This window comes from Ambystoma mexicanum, chromosome 8 (assembly GCF_040938575.1).
Source record: "Ambystoma mexicanum isolate Mex_15411 chromosome 8, UKY_AmexF1_1, whole genome shotgun sequence".
NCBI lineage: Eukaryota > Metazoa > Chordata > Amphibia > Caudata > Ambystomatidae > Ambystoma > Ambystoma mexicanum.
The window spans coordinates 6,919,176-6,942,916 of NC_090929.1; the positions used below are offsets into that span (position 1 = coordinate 6,919,176).

The 23,741-nt window shown below is 48.1% G+C and overlaps 1 protein-coding gene across 2 annotated transcripts in view; it reads left to right on the forward strand.

The window, feature by feature from the left end:
• Window positions 1-23,741, forward strand: part of AK1 (adenylate kinase 1) — a 1,026,690-nt gene that overhangs the window by 244,621 nt on the left and 758,328 nt on the right. For both annotated transcript variants that reach the window (XM_069609116.1, XM_069609117.1), the window contains exon 4: window positions 4,203-4,375. In XM_069609116.1, the coding sequence (XP_069465217.1) occupies window positions 4,203-4,375 (173 nt within the window). The remainder of the gene's footprint in view (window positions 1-4,202; window positions 4,376-23,741) is intronic.

The following is a 23,741-nucleotide window of genomic DNA, read 5'->3' on the forward strand; positions in this document are numbered from 1 at the left end:
CAGCCAAAACTCGACGAGGGGGGACGGGACAGTGCCCTCTCGAGTAACAGGTCCAGGAGTAATCGAATTACCCCTACTAGTACGTCCACAATAAGATGGTTTGTACTAGTCCTTTTAGTAAATTTAGGTCTAGTAAAGCCAATGGTGACTTTACATGCCCGGGGAGACAGTAGTCAGTCCCCGGGTATGGAGTCTATGGTGGAGGTCTGCTAGGATGCCCCAGTGTTACGGCACGTAGGGTGGGGTGCAACACACATAGAAAAACATATGAGACCCTATGGAGTAAAAGACCCCATAGCCCATAGAACACATTGACATTCAAGGAATTACACATACATGTCCAAGAGTGGGAGAAAAAAGTCTCACTCTTGGCAGGATGGAAAAAAACAAACTCTCGAAATCCAGCAAAGCTGCTGGGGGACTCACTAGGTTAGGAAATTCAGCCTAAACAGAGAATTCTCCCTAACACACATGGCTACTAAATATGCACAGTAGGGGCCGCATGTGGCTCTGGTAAGTGGTGCTAATGTGTTAGTTAGGGCATGCAGCAGCAGTTAGTAACGCCTTAGGAAGGTGTTCCAAATTGTGTCCACGGCTAGCGAGCCGGCCCGCTATCCCACACTTTTCCCACACTGTTCCTCTACACAGTAGACGACAAGAGGTCTCTGGTATTTGCAGAGATCACACAGCCATTCTAATGGGCACTTACTTTTCACCTGTAGTCCCAACTCCTGATGAGGGCAGTCAATCTGTTGTGTCACCTTTATGATACAGTGTTTTAATTGACCTACTTGCGGCTCTACTTTGCGACAGCAATACATATTCACATAATGTTCTAGGTGAGTACACACACAAACCAGCCAGATGAGTTCATACGCCAGCAGTACCTTTGCAATCTATCATCTGATTGCAACAGTGATCGCTTACCCGTCGTGCCTCATCCCTGCAGAAGTCATGATATTGCCTCATCCTGCCTCCACCTGTCAGCAGACACTGTCTCTCACTGCTTTCACCTCCTCCCACTGCTCAGCACTGCTTCATGCTGCTTGTTCCTCCACACAGCCACGCACGTCACTGGCATTGTCTCTTCACCATGGCACTGCCTTGCATGGCTCAATAAAGTCCCATGCACTCATACCCCTTGGCACTGCCCTCACCCTCTGCACCCCCTAACACTGACTCTCACCCCCAGAATCTTCGTGTATTTCCATGAATCTGTCCCATTGACTCAGACCCCGACTCATCCTCACACGACACAGGAATCACTGGGGCATTACAGCCCCGGCGGTCCGTGAAGCCAAGCGTCGGAAAATATAACTCCCCATTCCCATTCCAGTCCCATAGGACTCAATGGGAATGGGGAAGACGATAGCACTGGCACCGTTCATAACGATGCCGGCGCTACCGTCAAAGTCCATGAGCAGGTGCCGCTCCATCCGCCAGGTCAGAACCGGCAGGCGGCAGGGCAACCAGCCCGCAAACATGTACTCTGCCAGTCTGGTAACAATGGTGCCGGTAAGCCTACCGAGCCTACTGAGCCGACATGGTCATAAGGAGGCCCCATGACACTGCCTCCCATCACATTAGACATCCATTCAGTACTTCACATGGCGTCACATGGCACCAGCACCCTTCACATTGACTTTCACTAATTAGCTTTTCTCACTCTCTGCCCCACCTTCATTCCCTGTAACGAACTCCCTGACAGACTGATTCCCTATCCCCTCATAGTGACTCCCATCACCACACAGACTCACATCGCCTTACACCCCTGGTGTATCGCAGACTCTTATAATCACACGTTTGTTGAAATTTCGTAACCACAAACTGCTTCACACGCACTTAATCGTAGTCACAGAATGGAAATAGACTCCCTTTGGCCTAACACTGCATCTGGTGGCCTGGCTGGCGCTGCTGTCCATCCCCTCACATAAGCCTACCCCACCCATGCATACTAGCTATCCATTCCCTGAATCTCACACTGATGTTGCCTCACATACCTTGGCACTGTCCCCTTCCCCACTACACCATTGCCTCCATTGCCCTGACGCTGCCTCATTGCACTTGCGCTCGTTCACATTGCATATCATTAACCCGACAGACACTGCCTCATGCCACCCCAACCTGGCAGTGCCCCAAAAGACTTTACACCGCCTCACGCTAACAATACAACACTAGCATATGCAGAATGAACAGTGGCCTCCTTGCTTCTCCTTCACTAAAGTAAAAGGACCCTTGAGCATATGGGAGTGCAAGCACAAACTTGAATTCTTTGCCAAGACCCCTTGCTAACACCCACTGGTAGAAGCTATTGAAATGCAAACTTCCAAAAATGTAGCTTTACCATTTTAACCAATTAAACATTCCTGGGCCAACACTGCTACTGATTCATTTACTTCGAATGACCCTTTACTGGCATTTAGAATGTGGGTGAAAGCAGGAAGTTGTCTTTTGACATACAGCTGAGGAATGTCACGGGTATTTTCTATATTATTGCATATAATGCTTACCTGATCCTCCTCCAGACTCCAGACCAGAGTGCTGCCTGGCGCAGTGGTGCCTGGGCCCTGGGGCCAGGCCAGCTACCTGCCTGTGGGCCCTGGCCTGCTGCTGCACTGCGCTGCCACTGGATGCAGCCTGGCCTGCTGCTACTGCTGCTGTGGGCGGCCTGAGCCTCCGGTGCCTGCCCTGCCGGGCCAGCCCAGTGCCCAAGAAAACAAGCAAAAACTTTGTGCAGTACTCTGCACTGACTGCACACACAGACAGACTACCTGGCCTGCTGCTGCTGCCTCTGACTCGCCCTCGCTCTGTGTGTGCGTGTGCAGGGTGGCTGTCCACAATCTCAGTCTCTCTCTGGCTCTGCCGTGCGCCAAAATCATGCCCAGGGTCAGGGAGGCCCAAGCAATTATCCTCTCTAGTCACGTGTCAGTCCACATCAATATTTCACCTCCTGTGGCGGCACAGAGTCTGTGTCCCTTCGCCTGCTGCCGCGTTTTCATTGGCCCACCCACTGTTCCCCGGCGGCCTCCTCAGCCCCAGGCGCAAGTTGCTTTCAACTTTGCAAGAAAGTGCAACAACACATGTGTTGTTGTTACTTCCTCCTGCAAAGTTGAAAGCAACTTCAATGATGAAGTTGGTGGTGCCTTGTTTTCGCTGTGCCGGTGGCCCACCCCCAGCCCTGCAGGCTGTGACTGCCCACACAGCTCAGCCCAGCAGGCAGCTCAGCAGATGGTGTTAATATTAGCACCAGACTTGAGTGCACGACACAACAGTGAGCACCGCACGGCAGCCCTGAGTGGCAGCCTGGCCGCCGGCCCGGTAGCACTCTGCATGCATGCATGATCATTTATTATGTGCAAAGGCGGCGGCACTCTTTGCATGCATGCATGATTTATGTGCAAAGAAATAAATCATCAAAGCAAAGTAACAACGTTTGTGTGTCACCTTGCTTTGATGATGAATCATACTGTCGGCCCTGCCAGTGCCAGCCCAGTTCTGTTTGTCGCTCTGCTGCTGGCGACAAGCTGCTTGGCCGCGCTGAGCACGCACAGTAGCGGCACAGGCACTGCAGCCAAGTCAACAATTTTAAACCAGCCCAGGGTGGCCTGCCAAGTCAACAAACCATTTTATTTTCAATTCATCAAATATATATATATATATATATATATATTTAAACGGCCCCGGGTGGCTTGATCAAAAAACAGCCTTGGCTCCTCAAGGTCATTTGGCCAGTGGCCGAATGACCAATAGAGCCAGTCCGACCCTGGGCAGATCTGATCTGCTCATTCACAGAAAGCCACACACCTTGTGCTTATTTTCGGGCTGGTCTGGAGGTGGCCTGGGTCTGCAAGAAGGTGTGATGATTTTGGAGTATACCACACTCATACAATGTTGTTTGCTCATGACTATTGAGAGTGCATGAGGTTTATTGTAGATCTAAGAAGCACTGAGGTCATGCATTGTGCTGTGCTCATGATACTGTGTGCTCATTGCTTGTGCTAGGGTCATGTGAAGTATAGTGCTTATAGGGTGCGCTGTTGTCATGTGATGCTGTTGATGATATTGGTGCAATATTGACATGCTCTTGGAATTTGAGGGGTCATTGTGAGTGATGCAGTATTTGGTGTTATTGCTCATGTAATGTGGTGTGCTTATGTGCCGGTGAGTGCTCCCATGATGCAGTGCTGCTCTCTTCTCTGCAGGTGGTCCTGGCAGTGGGAAAGGGACACAGAGTGCCAAGCTGGCATCCCATTTTGGATTCATCTGTGTGTCTGTGGGTGAGATTCTTCGTAAACAGATGATCCACCATGCAACGAGCGACCGGAAGTGGGAGCTGATTGCCAAAATCATCGCCAATGGAGAGCTGGCACCTCCGGTGAGCCCCCCGCCTCCTCACCCCAGCAGAGCCTGGGGCAGGAGAGATGGAAAGGGGCATTTAAGGAGGGGCCAAGTCTTGCAGTGTGGTGTGAACACATGGCGCAATGTACCCACCCACCGCTTTGTCCCCCAAAGAGGAGGCCATTGAGCTCACCCTGAGCACTCACCACTGTGCTACAAAGCATCCATGCTCTGGGGGGATTCAGGGTGGGTGATATAGTGTCCCAGGTGATTCAGGGTGATTAAGGGTGGGTGATATGCAATGCTGGGAATCAGAACAATGTACTGAGGGAACTCTCTAATCCTTGGAATGGTGCAGCCGTTGGGGAGGAGTGGGTACGGCTGAAGGGCGTGGTCCCATGCCAGGTCATAGAACCGAATCCTGGCGGTTTGCATAAAAGCAAAGAGCGTTATGGGAATATAAGTATGTCCAGAATATTTTATTTGAAACATGTCTTATTGTGATTCAGTAAGACACCCATTTGAGAGAATAATGGAAGTTGGGGTCTGCAGTTTTAATTGGTCACACTACTCACCCTAAGAAAAAAAGGTCTTTACATTGCAGGATATATATATATATATATATATTTTATTTGTTTATGTTTTATAGTTCTCATGGAATTTTTCACATTTGTACACAACATCACAAGCAAATAAGATATTTGAGTTAAAACAAAGCCAATCTTGCTTTTAAAAAAAACATGGTTACACACAATAAAACACACTTTCCAAATTTTGAATTAAACAAACAATCGTAAGAAACCTTCTAAAAGTCTTCCCAAAAAAATAGGAACTAAGATACCTGACAAGAAGAAGTATTTTCCAAAAAATGTTCCTCCCCAGGTAGATACAAGTATAGGATAGAAAGGATCTCTAAGGGGCCAATCGTGACTTCAGGCTAAGATTTTTTTCATGAAGCGGAGGGCAGCCAAGGACAATTTCAAGGATTTATCCGTGAAGATACGTTGCCAGACCCAGCCCATATCAACCGTTCTAAATTCCTTCAAAAGGTGCAAGAACTGTGTTTGGCGTGACCTATGCAATTTAGGGCATTTTACCAGTAGGTGCTGCAGGATTTCTGTAACGTTCTCCATTTTACAGAATCAACAGCTTCTTAAACTTCGCACTATTCCCCCAAGAACATCCAATATTTCGTTTGTGGGTAGCAAGTTCAAGCGGAGACGTAAGCATTGGCCACGCCAGTGTGGCCCCGGACATTTCCTAAGGTAATGTGGTAGCGTATTGTAGGGTCTGGCGTCTAGAAGCAAACGTGCAAATAAATTGTACTTCCTTACGTACTCACTTGTAGCGATCCAGTCAACCTCCCATAACCTCTTTTTTGCTTTCAACGCGTTCAAAACAAAGTATTCCAATGAGGAGTCGATGGCGCTTCAAATTTCAAGGCACTGGCGGAACCAATCAGTAAGACCAACAGGGGAATTTGTATCTAGGCTACTCTTTAGCAAGCCCCAAATCGTACCCTCGTCTGCCAAGCAAATCTTTCGTAGGAAGTTTAGGTGTTTCCATTTAACCATCGCTTCCACCGACACCAGACCCAATTCATACCTCAGGATTGGAGCCGGGACACTAGAGGCAGCCCCAAAATCTTTCTCCAAAAGAGTCCCTCATACGTGCTCCATTGTCCTTTGAGAGCAGACAATTAAATCTCAGCACCATATATCATAACAGGGACAACCTCTTTGCAGTAAAATTTCTTGTTTACACAGCTACCCTGAGCGGCCAAAGCCTTGAACTTTCATTTTTTCCCCACTAGCAGTTGCATACTATTTTCTTTTGGGAAAATAGGAAAACCGAGGTACGTGAAAGTGTCCACCTTCTCTAGAGGAGTTCCTTCTATGGTCCACTTGAAGTGTCCTCCTGCCTTATGCAAGGTTAGAATGTTTGGTTTTGGGACATTTATTGTTAACATATTCTTTTTAATAAAAGTCTCCAAAGCCCTCAACTGGCGCTGTAACCCTGTTGGGGTATAACCCATCAGGATCAAGTCATCCGCGTACAATAAATAATGTATAATTCTATCCTTCAATTTGGGGGAATCAGGGAGGAAAAGGAGGAATTGAATTGGGGCCAATATACAACCTTGTTTCAATCCTTTTGCCGATTTAAATGGGGGGCCGTTAAATTACTTTCTCTGTCCATGCGGACACACACACTGGTGTTCATGTGTAGTGCGATCAGGTCGCCAACAGGACAGATGTTTGTTTGGACAGGCCCCAGCTTACCTTAAAGAAAGGATCATCCAATATATACAAACAATGTCAGGATCCAAACTTCCAGGCACAGGAGTGGTACGAACCAACCAGCCCCACTGCGGTATTGGCACCTGAAAGACTTGGCTTACACAGGCCTCCACGATCCCAGTAGGGAAGGAGGGTTAGGGACACGTGGATTGGATAGGTACGGGTGATGAGGGTAACCGGAAAGAAGGTTAGGGTAAGGTAGGGTAAGGTAATGGAGGGGTTGGGGGGCCTACAGTAAAGTTAACAACTGTACAGTAAAAACATGCACCCACATGCATATATACCCCACTGTATTCAACAACATGCAACACAAGATAACCAGTAAAGCACTTAGCTGTGGTTGTGAGTGCTGGCCTCCTGTCTGCGCACTCTCAGGTCCGGTAACTGGAGCAGTTGAAATGCTTCAAAGAGAGCTTGTATTGGTGATTGCATGCTATGCCACACGTGGCTCACAAAAGTACATACAGCTGTGCATGCAGCTATGACTGGTGACACCCCCCCACCCCAGGCAAGGTTCATGCAGGTTCATGCAATACGGGTGTCTAAGGCCTTTGCCAGCATTAGAAGGCATCTATTTGCACCATGCCAGCTTGCAAAGTTAAATGCACGTGTTGTTACACATGCAAATCCTTTCTGGCTGCATGTGGCTTAATGCATGGAGCAATAGTGATCCACTGCACATGGTTTAAGATATGCGACTCCTCAATGTGGCCGCATGTGGCAAAACCTCCGGTTCGTTATGGGTTGACCACACGTGCTTAAAAGCAAGCGGTTCGCGACCGGTTACTGGCTGTGGCGTTCACTGCGGCATAAGTAGCTAGTTCTAGCTGCCCATGGCTCTAATACTCATGCATGCAGGGCAATGCTCACGTCAATCAGTGGCTGTCTAAATGGATTGCCGGTGAGCGTTTCATGCGAAAGCGTGGTCGTTGCAGGCAACAAGGTGCGAGGCACACGTGGTCTGTTCGGGCTGTGCCCCCTGCGCGTGCTCCCCTGGTGCTGCGCATGCTTCTCTGCTTCTGTGCATGCTTCTGTGGTGCTCCACTCCACCCTTTTGCCTCAGCACTACTCATCTTTTACCAGAGAGTAGCCGGAATGAAGTTTCCTTAGGGCGTGGCCCCTCGCTTTGATCCCCTTGGCTGGAGCTCTTGCTGATGCGACTGCTCTGGTCGAGTTCTCAAGCACAAGCCTGGTACTTTTGCTTTTGTGCATGCGCGCGCACGTGCTGCTCCCAGCGTGGCTTGATATCTGTAGTTCCTGGCCCAGAGGCTGCTGGGACATGTAGTTTGCAGGTCGTTTCTCCTGCAATGAGGGCAAAGAAGCCTTTTTATTAGCTTGGACTGTTTTTCTTAGATTTTGATTTGTCTGCTTTCTTGGCTGCTCTTGCCTGGAGCCTTTGTGGTTGCCCCTTGCACCCGTTCCCACACCGAACCCACGCACACGCACACGCACACTCGGTGCCCTGAGAAACAAGATCCTTAAGATCTGAGGCGTTTCAAACGGTCGAACGGCCTGAGTGGAGCGTTTCCTGTGAGAGTAGCCCAAAGCTGGAACCGACTCCCAATCGAGCTAAGGCTCCTCGAAAGGAACCGTAACAGCTTCAGAAAGAAGCTGAATTGTCCCGTTTCCCCACCCCCGGAGCTGAACTGACTTCTGTCCTGTATGTGTATGTTCTTTCTCTTTTTGGTGCACCTCGATGCCTGTGGCGCGTTATACACCTATAAATAAATAAATAAATGAGGAGGACGTCTCCATTGTTCTAGTTTGGCCCACAGTAAGTTCCTCGGGACAGTATCGAAGGCCATAGAAAAGTCTAGAAAGGCTCTGTATAGTGGCCTGTTGTTTTGGAAGCCATTAATCTCGGTTCCCCACGAAAGATGTCTGGTCTTCCCTTGTCCTTCGCCCATTTTCTTAGATCTCGTAATATCAAGACTGTGAAGATCTTGGTCGGACAATCCAGAAGAGAAATAGGTCTATAATTTGAGGGGCTAAGACGGGACCCCTTTTTAATTATAGGCACTGCAATGTCTGCTTGCCATGACGGTGGTACCTCTTTTACCCTCAGTATGGTTCTAAACATAGTGTCTAAAACATCTAGCCAAGTATCTGGACTGTTTTTCAGTACCACACATTGCCAGACTGTCGGTGCCGCGGGCCACACATTGCCAGACTGGCAGGCCCTAGGGGCCACACATTGCCAGACCGTCGGTGCCGGGGGCCACAAATTGCCAGACAGGCAGGCCCCGGGGGCTACACATTGCCAGACTGTCAGGCCTGGGGGTCATGCATTGCCAGACTGTCGGTGCCAGGGGCCACACATTGCCAGACCATCGGGCCCAGGGGCCACACATTGCCAGACCGTCGGGCCAGGTGCCACACATTGCCAGACCATCGGTGCCGGGGGCCACACATTGCCAGACCGTTGGGCCTGGGGACCACACATTGCCAGACCGTGGGGCCCCGGGGCCATAGATTTTTCACTTCTGATTATCAATTGCCACAGATCGTCCTGGTCCCAGTCTAAATCCCAGTCTACCTCCCTTATCATGTCCCCATTCCACACTTGCTCGGGCTCACCCATTTGTTTGTAAATCTCACGAATATGGGCCTTCCATTCTGCTTCTGGGATTGGATTTATTTGTGCACCCGTTTGGAGTTTATCACCATTTTTAATTAGGTTCCAAATGGTATGCGAGTTATTACTCGCCATGACCTCCAACATATTACAGGCGTCCCTCAGGGCTAATTGATGGCGATAATGTCTTAAGCAATCCCTATGAATTGCCTTTGGTTGCAGCCTGCTACTCATGTCTTCTTTGGCGCACCCCTTGATCCGATTTCGTAATTCTCCCTTTTTAAGTAAGATGACTTGGTCGAACTTGTGTCTATGGGTCATTTTGCCTAGTTTGTTTGTTGGGAGACGCTTCTAAATCTGCTCTCAGAGAGCTCGCACACCCTTGCGTAACACCCATACTGCGAGGAAACATTGAAGAACCCTGAGGCCAGTATTCGGTTAAAAGCCCTCATTTTGACCTTGTTCCATGTTTTGTTACCCCCAGCATTCGCCTCAAGTTCAAAAGGATAGCATCCCTGGTTCTGCTTCAACAAGGGCACTGAGCTTGCAATACTCAGCGGGTAATGATCGCTCGCCATAGATCCCACCATTGTTAGCGATTTCAACTCAAGGTAGAAGTCTTCCGAGGCCTAGACATAGTCTAAGATGTTACTTTACGAGCCCATTTTGGATGATTAGTCCCCATTCCTCCATAAGGTTTCCCCAGCCCTGCCCCTACCCCTACTTAACTTATCGGTCCCGGAGATACTTTTGCCTTCTGGCCAGTCAACACATCGCCAGTTTAGGTCCCCGCGTATTATTACGGAACCTAAACCTCGGGCACCCCAACTAAAGAGAATCTCCTCAACAGCTTCCAACATATCTTGTTGGCAAATTTTTAAGTTGTTCCAGTAAATGTTTGTAAGCAGGGTGTCAGCCTGTCAGAAAACTTGTTTTATTCCAAGTGAGTTTAATTCCCTTGACATAGGAGTTTAAACTAACCATGGTCTCAACCTCCACCCATACTTTCTTGGATACACCTATCATTAGCTCTGCCATTGGATGCCCCCTTGCCTCCTAAAGCGCTGTGGCCAACACCACCAGATAACCACCAATGACTGGAGCCTCTTGCGGCCAACACATTTGTAGGGCAAACAAATCATAATTTAACAAATCCAGGCTTTCAGGTTGGAACAGGTGAGCAAAACCTCTACAGTTCCAAGATGTTACCTTCTCTGGTGCCCATCCGCTAAGTGGATCATTCCCTCCGCGATAGCCCACTTGGCATCGCATTTAAGGTGGCCGCCACCCTGGACCAGTCGTTCTCCCTTACTGGGCAGCTTTGCCCCTCCGTCCGTACTTCAAGTTCTCTCCCCTTTAATCCCATCCCAATGCTTCTATCGTAAGATTCTCCTATTTTGGTGTCTGTCTTGTTTGTTTGATAAATACTGCTCACCCTAGGCACCAACCCAGGGCCCCCTCCCTTTGAGGGTAGTTTGTAAAGATCGTATCCCCATGCTCTAATCGCGTCCACTTCAGACAGTACCTGATTAAGTACCATTTTGGATGCAAAGTGAAGAAGCACTTTATCCATGTTGAAGCGGTTCCAAAATTCCACCCTGTTCATATCTTTAGAGGATATAGATACCAGTCTGGATGGACAGCCACAGTCAGAGGATATAGATACCAGTCTGGACAGCCACAGTCAGAAGAAATAGATACCAGTCTGGACAGCCACAGCCACAGTCAGAGGATATAGATACCAGTCTGGACAGCCACAGTCAGCGGATATAGATACCCGTCTGGACAGCCACAATCAGAGGATAAAGATGCCCGTCTAGACAGCCACATTCAGAGGATATAGATACCAGTCTGGACAGCCACAGCCACAGTCAGAGGATATAGATACCAGTCTGGACAGTCACAGTCAGAGGATATAGATACCAGTCTGGACAGCCACAGTCAGAGGATATAGATACCAGTCTGGACAGCCACAGTCAGTGGATATAGATACCAGTCTGGACAGCCACAGTCAGAGGATATATATACCAGTCTTGGACAGCCACAGTCAGCAGATATAGATACCAGTCTGGACAGCCACAGTCAGAGGATATAGATGCCAGTCTTGACAGCCACAGTCAGAGGATAGAGATGCCCGTCTAGACAGCCACAGTCAGAGGATATAGATACCAGTCTGGACAGCTACAGTCAGAGGATATAGATGCCAGTCTGGACAGCCATATTCAGGGGATATAGATACCAGTCTAGACAGCCACAGTCAAAGATGTAGATACCAGTCTGGACAGCCAGTCAGCAGATATAGATACCAGTCTGGACAGCCACTTTCAGAGGATATGATATAGATACCAGTCTGGACAGCCACAGTCTGTGGATATAGATACCAGTCTGGACAGCCACAGTCAAGAGGATATAAATACCAGTCCGGACAGCCACATTCAGGGGATATGATATAGATACCAGTCTGGACAGTCACAGTCAGAGGATACAGATACCAGTCTGGACAGCCACAGTCAGAGGATATAGATACCAGTCTGGGCAGCCACAGTCAGGGGATATACATACCAGTCTGGACAGCCACAGTCAGAGGATCTAGATACCAGTCTGGACAGCCACAGTCAGCGGATATAGATACCAGACTGGACAGGCACAGTCAGAGAATATAAATACCAGTCTGGACAGCCACATTCAGGGAATATGATATAGATACCAGTCTGGACAGCCACAGTCAGAGGATATAGATAGCAGTCTGGACAGCCACAGTCAGCGGATATATATACCAGTCTGGACAGTCACAGTCAGAGGATACAGATACCAGTCTGGACAGCCACAGTCAGAGGATATAGATACCAGTCTGGGCAGCCACAGTCAGGGGATATACATACCAGTCTGGACAGCCACAGTCAGAGGATCTAGATAAGAGTCTGGCCAGCAACAGTCAGAGGATATAGATACCAGTCTGGACAGCCACAGTCAGCGGATATAGATACCAGTCTGGACAGCCACAGTCAGAGGATATATATATACTAGTCTGGACAGCCACAGTCAGCGGATATAGATACCAGTCTGGACAGCCACAGCCAGAGGATATAGATACCAGTCTAGACAGCCACAGTCAGGGGATATAGATACCCGTCTGGACAGCCACAGTCAGAGAATATAGATGCCAGTCTGGACAGCCACAGTCAGAGGATATAGATGCCAGTCTGGACAGCCACAGTCAGAGGATATAGATACCAGTCTGGACAGCCACAGTCAGAGGATATAGATACCAGTCTGGACAGCCACAGTCAGAAGATATAGATACCAGTCTGGACAGCCAGTCAGCAGATATAGATACCAGTCTGGACAGCCACTTTCAGAGGATATGATATAGATACCAGTCTGGACAGCCAGAGTCAGAGGACATAGATACCAGTCTGGAGAGCCACAGTCAGAGGATATAGATACCAGTCTGGACAGCCACAGTCAGCGGATATAGATACCAGTCTGGACAGCCACAGTCAGAGGATATATATATACTAGTCTGGACAGCCACAGTCAGCGGATAAAGATACCAGTCTGGACAGCCACAGTCAGAGGATATAGATACCAGTCTAGACAGCCACAGTCAGGGGATATAGATACCCGTCTGGACAGCCACAGTCAGAGAATATAGATGCCAGTCTGGACAGCCACAGTCAGAGGATATAGATACCAGTCTGGACAGCCACGGTCAGAGGATATAGATACCAGTCTGCACAGCCACAGTCAGAGGATATAAATACCAGTCCGGACAGCCACATTCAGGGGATATGATATAGATACCAGTCTGGACAGTCACAGTCAGAGGATAGAGATACCAGTCTGGACAGCCACAGTCAGAGGATATAGATACCAGTCTGGGCAGCCACAGTCAGGGGATATACATACCAGTCTGGACAGCCACAGTCAGAGGATCTAGATACCAGTCTGGACAGCCACAGTCAGAGGATATAGATACCAGTCTGGACAGGCACAGTCAGAGAATATAAATACCAGTCTGGACAGCCACATTCAGGGGATATGATATAGATACCAGTCTGGACAGCCACAGTCAGAGGATATAGATAGCAGTCTGGACAGCCACAGTCAGCGGATATATATACCAGTCTGGACAGTCACAGTCAGAGGATACAGATACCAGTCTGGACAGCCACAGTCAGAGGATATAGATACCAGTCTGGGTGCCACAGTCAGGGGATATACATACCAGTCTGGACAGCCACAGTCAGAGGATCTAGATACCAGTCTGGACAGCCACAGTCAGAGGATATAGATACCAGTCTAGACAGCCACAGTCAGAGGATATAGATACCAGTCTGGACAGCCACAGTCAGCGGATATAGATACCAGTCTATACAGCCACAGTCAGAGGATATATATAATAGTCTGGGCAGCCACAGTCAGCGGATATAGATACCAGTCTGGACAGCCACAGTCAGAGGATATAGATACCAGTCTAGACAGCCACTGTCAGGGGATATAGATACCCCTCTGGACAGCCACAGTCAGAGGATATAGATGCCAGTCTGGACAGCCACAGTCAGAGGATATAGATACCAGTCTGGACAGCCACAGTCAGAGGATATAGATACCAGTCTGGACAGCCACAGTCAGTGGATATAGATACCAGTCTGGACAGCCACAGTCAGAGGATATATATATACTAGTCTGGACAGCCACAGTCAGCGGATATAGATACCAGTCTGGACAGCCACAGTCAGAGGATATAGATACCAGACTAGACAGCCAAGTCAGGGGATATAGATACCCGTCTGGACAGCCACAGTCAGAGAATATAGATGCCAGTCTGGACAGCCACAGTCAGAGGATATATATACCAGTCTGGACAGCCACAGTCAGAGGATATAGATACCAGTCTGGACCGCCACAGTCAGAAGATATAGATACCAGTCTGGACAGCCAGTCAGCAGATATAGATACCAGTCTGGACAGCCACATTCAGAGGATATGATATGGATACCAGTCTGGACAGCCACAGTCTGTGGATATAGATACCAGTCTGCACAGCCACAGTCAGAGGATATAAATACCAGTCCGGACAGCCACATTCAGGGGATAAGATATAGATACCAGTCTGGACAGTCACAGTCAGAGGATACAGATACCAGTCTGGACAGCCACAGTCAGAGGATATAGATACCAGTCTGGGCAGCCACAGTCAGGGGATATACATACCAGTCTGGACAGCCACAGCCAGAGGATCTAGATACCAGTCTTGACAGCCACAGTCAGAGGATATAGATACCAGTCTGGACAGGCACAGTCAGAGAATATAAATACCAGTCTGGACAGCCACATTCAGGGGATATGATATAGATACCAGTCTGGACAGCCACAGTCAGAGGATATAGATAGCAGTCTGGACAGCCACAGTCAGCGGATATATATACCAGTCTGGACAGTCACAGTCAGAGGATACAGATACCAGTCTGGACAGCCACAGTCAGAGGATATAGATACCAGTCTGGGTGCCAGAGTCAGGGGATATGCATACCAGTCTGGACAGCCACAGTCAGAGGATCTAGATACCAGTCTGGACAGCCACAGTCAGAGGATATAGATACCAGTTTGGACAGCCACAGTCAGAGGATATAGATACCAGTCTGGACAGCCACAGTCAGCGGATATAGATACCAGTCTGGACAGCCACAGTCAGAGGATATATATATACTAGTCTGGACAGCCACAGTCAGCGGATATAGATACCAGTCTGGACAGCCACAGTCAGAGGATATAGATACCAGTCTAGACAGCCACAGTCAGGGGATATAGATACCCCTCTGGACAGCCACAGTCAGAGGATATAGATGCCAGTCTGGACAGCCACAGTCAGAGGATATAGATACCAGTCTGGACAGCCACAGTCAGAGGATATAGATACCAGTCTGGACAGCCACAGTCAGCGGATATAGATACCTGTCTGGACAGCCACAATCAGAGGATATAGATGCCCGTCTAGACAGCCACAGTCAGAGGATATAGATACCAGTCTGGACAGCCACAGTCAGAGGATATATATATACTAGTCTGGACAGCCACAGTCAGCGGATATAGATACCAGTCTGGACAGCCACAGTCAGAGGATATAGATACCAGTCTAGACAGCCACAGTCAGAGGATATAGATACCAGTCTGGACAGCCACAGTCAGCGGATATAGATACCAGTCTGGACAGCCACAGTCAGAGGATATATATAATAGTCTGGGCAGCCACAGTCAGCGGATATAGATACCAGTCTGGACAGCCACAGTCAGAGGATATATATACCAGTCTGGACAGCCACAGTCAGCGGATATATATATACCAGTCTGGACAGCCACAGTCAGCAGATATAGATACCAGTCTGGACAGCCACAGTCAGAGGATATAGATACCAGTCTAGACAGCCACAGTCAGGGGATATAGATACCGTCTGGACAGTCAGAGGATATAGATACCAGTCTGGACAGCCACAGTCAGCGGATATAGATACCAGTCTGGACAGCCACAGTCAGAGGATATATATATACTAGTCTGGACAGCCACAGTCAGCGGATATAGATACCAGTCTGGACAGCCACAGTCAGAGGATATAGATACCAGTCTAGACAGCCACAGTCAGGGGATATAGATACCCCTCTGGACAGCCACAGTCAGAGGATATAGATGCCAGTCTGGACAGCCACAGTCAGAGGATATAGATACCAGTCTGGACAGCCACAGTCAGAGGATATAGATACCAGTCTGGACAGCCACAGTCATCGGATATAGATACCTGTCTGGACAGCCACAATCAGAGGATATAGATGCCCGTCTAGACAGCCACAGTCAGAGGATATAGATACCAGTCTGGACAGCCACAGTCAGAGGATATAGATACCAGTCTGGACAGTCACAGTCAGAGGATATAAATACCAGTCTGGACAGCCACAGTCAGAGGATATAGATACCAGTCTGGACAGCCACAGTCAGCGGATATAGATACCAGTCTGGACAGCCACAGTCAGAGGATATATATACCAGTCTGGAAAGCCACAGTCAGCGGATATATATACCAGTCTGGACAGCCATAGTCAGCAGATATAGATACCAGTCTGGACAGCCACAGTCAGAGGATATAGATACCAGTCTAGACAGCCACAGTCAGGGGATATAGATACCCGTCTGGACAGTCAGAGGATATAGATGCCAGTCTGGACAGCCACAGTCAGAGGATATAGATACCAGTCTGGACAGCCACAGTCAGAGGATATAGATACCAGTCTGGACAGCCACAATCAGCGGATATAGATACCCGTCTGGACAGCCATAGTCAGAGGATATGATATAGATACCAGTCTGGACAGCCACAGTCTGTGGATATAGATACCAGTCTGGACAGCCACAGTCAGGGGATATAAATACCAGTCCGGACAGCCACATTCAGGGGATATGATATAGATACCAGTCTGGACAGTCACAGTCAGAGGATACAGATACCAGTCTGGACAGCCACAGTCAGAGGATATAGATACCAGTCTGGGCAGCCACAGTCAGGGGATATACATACCAGTCTGGACAGCCACAGTCAGAGGATCTAGATACCAGTCTGGACAGCCACAGTCAGAGGATATAGATACCAGTCTGGACAGGCACAGTCAGAGAATATAAATACCAGTCTGGACAGCCACATTCAGGGGATATGATATAGATACCAGTCAGGACAGCCACAGTCAGAGGATATATATACCAGTCTGGACAGCCATAGTCAGCAGATATAGATACCAGTCTGGACAGCCACAGTCAGATGATATAGCTACCAGTCTAGACAGCCACAGTCAGGGGATATAGATACCTGTCTTGACAGTCAGAGGATATAGATGCCAGTCTGGACAGCCACAGTCAGAGGATATAGATACCAGTCTGAACAACCACAGTCAGAGGATATAGATACCAGTCTGGACAGCCACAATCAGAGGATATAGATGCCCGTCTAGACAGCCACAGTCAGAGGATATAGATACCAGTCTGGACAGCTACAGTCAGAGGATATAGATGCCAGTCTGGACAGCCATAGTCAGGGGATATAGATACCAGTCTAGACAGCCACAGTCAGAAGATATAGATACCAGTCTGGACAGCCACATTCAGAGGATATGATATAGGTACCAGTCTGGACAGCCACAGTCTGTGGATATAGATACCAGTCTGGACAGCCACCGTCAGAGGATATAAATACCAGTCTGGACAGCCACATTCAGGGGATATGATATAGATACCAGTCTGGACAGTCACAGTCAGAGGATACAGATACCAGTCTGGACAGCCACAGTCAGAGGATATAGATACCAGTCTGGACAGCCACAGTCAGGGGATGTACATACAAGTCTGGACAGCCACAGTCAGAGGATCTAGATACCACTCTGGACAGCCACAGTCAGAGGATATAGATACCAGTCTGGACAGCCACAGTCAGAGGATATAAATACCAGTCTGGACAGCCACATTCAGGGGATATGATATAGATACCAGTCTGGACAGTCACAGTCAGAGGATACAGATACCAGTCTAGACAGCCACAGTCAGGGGATATAGATACCAGTCTGGACAGCCACAGTCAGAGGATATATATATACTAGTCTGGACAGCCACAGTCAGCGGATATAGATACCAGTCTGGACAGCCACAGTCAGAGGATATAGATACCAGTCTTGACAGCCACAGTCAGGGGATATAGATACCCGTCTGGACAGCCACAGTCAGAGAATATAGATGCCAGTCTGGACAGCCACAGTCAGAGGATATAGATACCAGTCTGGACAGCCACAGTCAGAGGATATAGATACCAGTCTGGACAGCCACAGTCAGAAGATATAGATACCAGTCTGGACAGCCAGTCAGCAGATATAGATACCAGTCTGGACAGCCACATTCAGAGGATATGATATGGATACCAGTCTGGACAGCCACAGTCTGTGGATATAGATACCAGTCTGCACAGCCACAGTCAGAGGATATAAATACCAGTCTGGACAGCCACATTCAGGGGATATGATATAGATACCAGTCTGGGCAGCCACAGTCAGAGATACCCGTCTGGACAGCCACAGTCAGAGGATATAGATACCAGTCTGGATAGGCACAGTCAGAGAATATAAATACCAGTCTGCACAGCCACTGTCAGCAGATATAGATACCAGTCTGGACAGCCTTTGGCTGTTTCTGTGTTGAAACGTGGGCTGCTCCCACATGTGATAACTCAGCTTCAGCACAGATCTTGCTGGGAGTACCCTGTTCTGAAGCAAAGTTGCCACACAAGCAACTCATGAACACTGGCAGTGCTGCAGAGTCCTCTGAAGCCTTCTTTTAAAAGCGTGAGTGTTATGGGCAAGCCCCTGAATCTGGGGGCAAGACAGCAAGACATGTTTTGCCAGAGCGTGTTCTTGTCCATTCCAGCGCTGGTGATATAGAGTCCCAGGTGATTCGGAGAAGGGGTGATCTGCTTCAGGGTGATTTAGGGAAGGGGTGATATAGTGTCCCAAGTGCTTCAGGGTGATTCAGGGAAGGGGTGATGTGCTTCAGGGTGATTCAGGGAAGGGGTGATATAGTGTCACAAGTGCTTCAGGGGTATTCAGGGAAGGGGTGATGTGCTTCAGGGTGATTCAGGGAAGGGGTGATGTGCTTCAGGGATATTCAGGGAAGGGGTGATGTGCTTCAGGGTGATTCAGGGAAGGGGTGATGTGCTTCAGGGTGATTCAGGGAAGGGGTGATGTGCTTCAGGGTGATTCAGGGTCTGGGGTGAGATATGTCTGGAAGTATTCAAATTTATGATTAGGCTGCATTCTGGAGTACCGCAAGAGCACCGTATGGAGTAAATATTTCAAAACCTATAATCTGGCAGGATGCTAAAAAACGGCGGTGTTTGTAGCGGAATGTGCTTTTGTCATTACTGCTGGTCTCACAATGGGGTTCTAAGTTGTAACAGTAGCAGCGCGCCCTTCATGGTATCCCGCGGCCACATCAATATTGCTCTGGGCCCCTATAGTCCAAGGACCCGCCCACTCCTCTTTCTTTCTTAGTGCATTGAATGGGGTGGCCTGTCTGCAGTGTCACTGGGGGTCTCTGAAGGTAACACAGAGATAATTGGAAGGTCTCGGGGACAGAGATGCGTAGGTAGCGGTAAAAGGCAGAAATAACCCAAGCCGCTTTCAGTCCCTCATTCTGTGATCACCTGACTAGGGAAATCCATGCTAAGACCACAGCAGAACAATCATGGAGGATGGTAGACAGCTGTCTTCTTCTCCCAGAGACCTGTAATCTCACACCTTTATGGATCTCTTATTTTTATTAAGGTGTCCAGTAAACCACCATACAATATGTGCCCACTGTGAATATTACCATGGCACAAGCCCCTGAGAAAGGCCATGCCTTGGCATGGGCAGTGGAAGGGGCGGCCATGGCTGGGAAGCAACCTCCAAAAGTCACAAGTCACATCTGGCCATTTGCTCTGCGCTCAAAGAGAACCACCTGAGGCGGGCATTTGGCAGCCCAAAGTAATGTTCCACTATATGCAGGATTGCTGTCACCCCTCAAGTGTCAGACACGTGATCATGACATATTCTGGAGAACGACACCTGGCACAACAGCCACCCTCTGAGTCAAATTTACAGAGAGCGACAATGAAACAGGTTTATGGGTTTTGGTCGACCCCCAACTGGTCGAATATTTGTGAATACATTTTCTTAATGATTTGTTACCACTAAAAGGGAGAGTGTAGGTTCGGATTAGGGGACATTGGGTGGGATGGTTGGGGGGAGGTGGCGGACCCTTGCATTTGGTGGTGAAAAATAATCAATACACATATTTTTTACAAAATTGACCACTTAAAATTTAATGAAAACACATAGATCCCAATCACAATTTCCTCTCGGACAGCCGCTGTAGCTTTTGTACTTGAGATTAAAAAAAAGACTGGATCAGACCCACAACTGCTCTTGTGAAATCACAAAGGAAAGGGAACAACGGCCATGATAGTACATCGGGTATTACCTGGGGGAACGCCCCCCATGATAAAACATTGGGTATCACCTAGGGATTCTCCCCCCATGATAGAACATCAGGTATCACCTGGCAGAACCCCACACATGATAGAACATTGGTTATTACCTGAAGGAACTCAACCCATGATAGAACATCAGGTATCCCTTGGGAGAACTCCACCCATGACACAACATCGGGTGTCCCCTGGGGGAACTCCACCCCCCATGATAGAACATTGGGTATCACCTGGGGAACCCTCCCATGATAGAACATCAGATATCACCTGGAGGAACTCTGCTCATGATAGAAAATTGGGTATCATCTGGAGGAACTCCGCCCATGAAAGAGCATTTGGTATCAACTCGAGGAACTCCACTCAATTATAGAACATCGGGTAGCACCTGGAGGAACCCCACCCATGATAAACCATTGGGTATGATCTGGAGGAACTATGCCCATGATAGAACATTGGGTATCAACTGGAGGAACTACGCCCATGATAGAACATTGAGTATCACCTGGAAGAATTCCACCCATATTAGAACATCGGGTATTACCTGGAAGAACTCCGCCCAAGATAGAACATTGGGTATCACCTAGGGGAACTCCATCCATGATAAAACATCAGGTATCACCTGGGGGAACTATGCCATAATAGAATGTTGGCTATCACCTGGACAATGCATAGGCCCTCAGATTGAGGATAAAGTTAGTGGAAGGCAAGGGAGAGGCAGTTGTGAGTACTGATGTTTTTATTTTATTGGGTGCAGTCCACCTGTGTGGTGGTGTGTTTCTGGATGGCGCCTTTTGGTGAAAATAGAGCTCTTGGGACATCCAGAAGAAAGAAACAGATTGCAAGTGACGTGTCAAGCTCATCAGGGGAGCCGCTGGTCGGTAGGATGAAGAGTGCATGTGTGGTAAGCGGTAGGAGTGTTGCCTATTCATGCCAAGAGAGCTCTCCATGGCTCTGCGAAGGTTGGCAAAGTAGTGAGGGCGCTACCAGTTGCTAATTTACAGTGCATATAGGGGTCCATGTATGTTGTGAAAGGTGGACAGATCAGAAGGTGTGTAGGCCCGTGCTAGTGGGTCTTGTACTGACTGTGTTTATAAGATAAGGCAGGTCTGGCTGTCCTTGGTTTTGGTCTTTTGAGGATTTTCGGGAGATGGTTGTTTGTGCATATTCCAGTTCCCTTGCGCCCCCCCCCCCCCATGAATGCTTGTGGACTTGAAATCCTATATCCATATTTAATTGGTGGGACCGACCTGAGAGGCGGTCTAATAGTGATGCAACGACAGAGAGGAGGATGTTAAATCCTGTGTCCAGTGTGGGGTCGCTTGATTGAGGCTGAGTTGATTGTGATGGTCTCTGTGCACTGGCTGCTCTAGGGCCAGCCTGGGCCTGTGCTGGAGGGGTTGTGTTGGTCATGGTACTACAAAGCCCGTTGGCTTCATTATGTGGGAGGGGCCAGTTGGGGTGCGGGCGGGACAAGGGAAGTGACAGGGATGGGATAAGAAAAGGCAGCTGTTAAGAATAAAGTGTTGTGAAAAGACACACCTTCTTTGCCTCCCTCATTGTAGGCCCGACTTGTAACACGGGCGGCAAATCAGTGGCTGTCTGTTTGACTATTCTGTTAGCAAAAGCGTTTCCTCTCCCCACATCATCTGTTACTCTCTGGTGTGCTGCGCACTTCATTATCGCTAACTGAGTAGGAAGCGCAAGTGCTGAAAGTAGCCAAACTATCAAAGTACCATGTTGTATCTTAGTTCCATGCAAGGTCAAGAAACCTCTCTCTGCACATAGTCGACCCGAAGTTGTGAACCACCCCAAAGGCATACTGACTGTCCATAAATATATTCACACTAAGTCCTTCGGAAAGTTCACAAGCTCGAGTCAATGCAATAATCTCTGCGGCCTGCGCGGAGTTATGCAGAATTCTTTTGGTTTCCACAATAGTGCTTAATGTAGTGATTGCGTAAGCAGCAGTGGATGCACCATCCGGAAGTTTGAAGCAGGAGCCATCGCAAAAAAGCTCCCTTTGTGGATCTTTTAACGGTGTATGACTTAAATCAATTCTGCCCTTAGTCTCTTGTTCTGTGGTATAGAGGCAGTCATGTGACATCTTGTCGGTGCAAGCAATTTCTTGCGGAAGAGGCAATAGTTCGGCCGGATTTAGTGAGCAACATCTCTTAATTTGGATATGCAGTGCAAATAGAATCAGCTCGTACCTTGTTAGTCGTGCTGATGTGAGATGTTGCGTCTGCGTTCTGTTTAATAGAACGTCTACAGAGTGAGGTACCATCACGGTTAACGAGTGACCCAGACCCATACCCTCACTTTGTTTTACAGATGCAGCAGCAGCAGCAACAGCTCTCAAACATCTCGGCAAAGCGCATGCAACAGGGTCAAGCGTGGAGGAAAAATAACCACACAGTCTATTCTTCCCTCCATGCTCCTGCGTTAACACAGCTAAAGCACATTCATAACATTCATGCACATACAACACAAAGGCATTGTCGTAATTTGGTGTGCCCAAAACCGGTGCTGAACACAACGCAGCCTTGAGCAGATCAAAAGCTTTCTGGCAATCCATGTTCCCCGGTAAAGGTAAAGAAATGCCCTTCTTTGTCAATGCCAACATTGGTTTTTATCATTAATGAGAAGTTTGAGATCCACTGTCTACAGTATGAAGCCTTGCCTATCAAGGCTCTGACCTCTTTCTGTGTATTTGGGACAGACATGCTAGAGATGCTTTGTATCCGTTGAGGTGTCAGTCTTCTCCCCTCCTTTGACAGGAGATAGCCTCTATAGGCGACCTCCTGTCGACAACATTGAAACTTTTTTAATGAAGCCTTATGCCCATGTTCTGCTAGATTAATAAGCAGCAACACAGTGCCCTTCTTGCAAGCAACTTCTGAATCTGCAGCTAAAAGAAGATTGTCAACATACTATAACAACGTGCAGGTGGAAGGCAACTCAAGCGTATCAAGCTGTTTCTTCAAAGCTCTACTATAAATGCTTGGACTCTCAGTGTACCCTTGTGGCTCATGAGTAAATGTAAACGAGCGTCCCCCTAGGGTGAACGCGAACAAATATCTACTGTCGACATGTACAGGAATACTAAATAAAGCATTCTTTAAATCCACAAAACTGAAATGAGTAGCTGAAGCTCGAATCATTGTCAGTATAGTAGTCACATCGGGCACAATTGGAAATTGTGAAGCAACAATCTTTTTTTTATTTTTATTTTTTATTTACTTGAATTTAATTTTTAAAAAATGATTTTTTTCAAGAGTCTGCTGTAACAGGTCAGCCTCTTGTTTTCATTCCTTCTTCAAATCTAGGTAACTGAAAATCCTTCTGCATTTCTTGGCGTTTAACTGTCTCCTGGTTTAGGATCTTGGGGTTGCTTGCGGCCCCTCACAAAGGTAAAGTCTGTGTGTCTGGGTTTCTCTATCGTTACTAACGACGGTTGACCCTTACTTACTA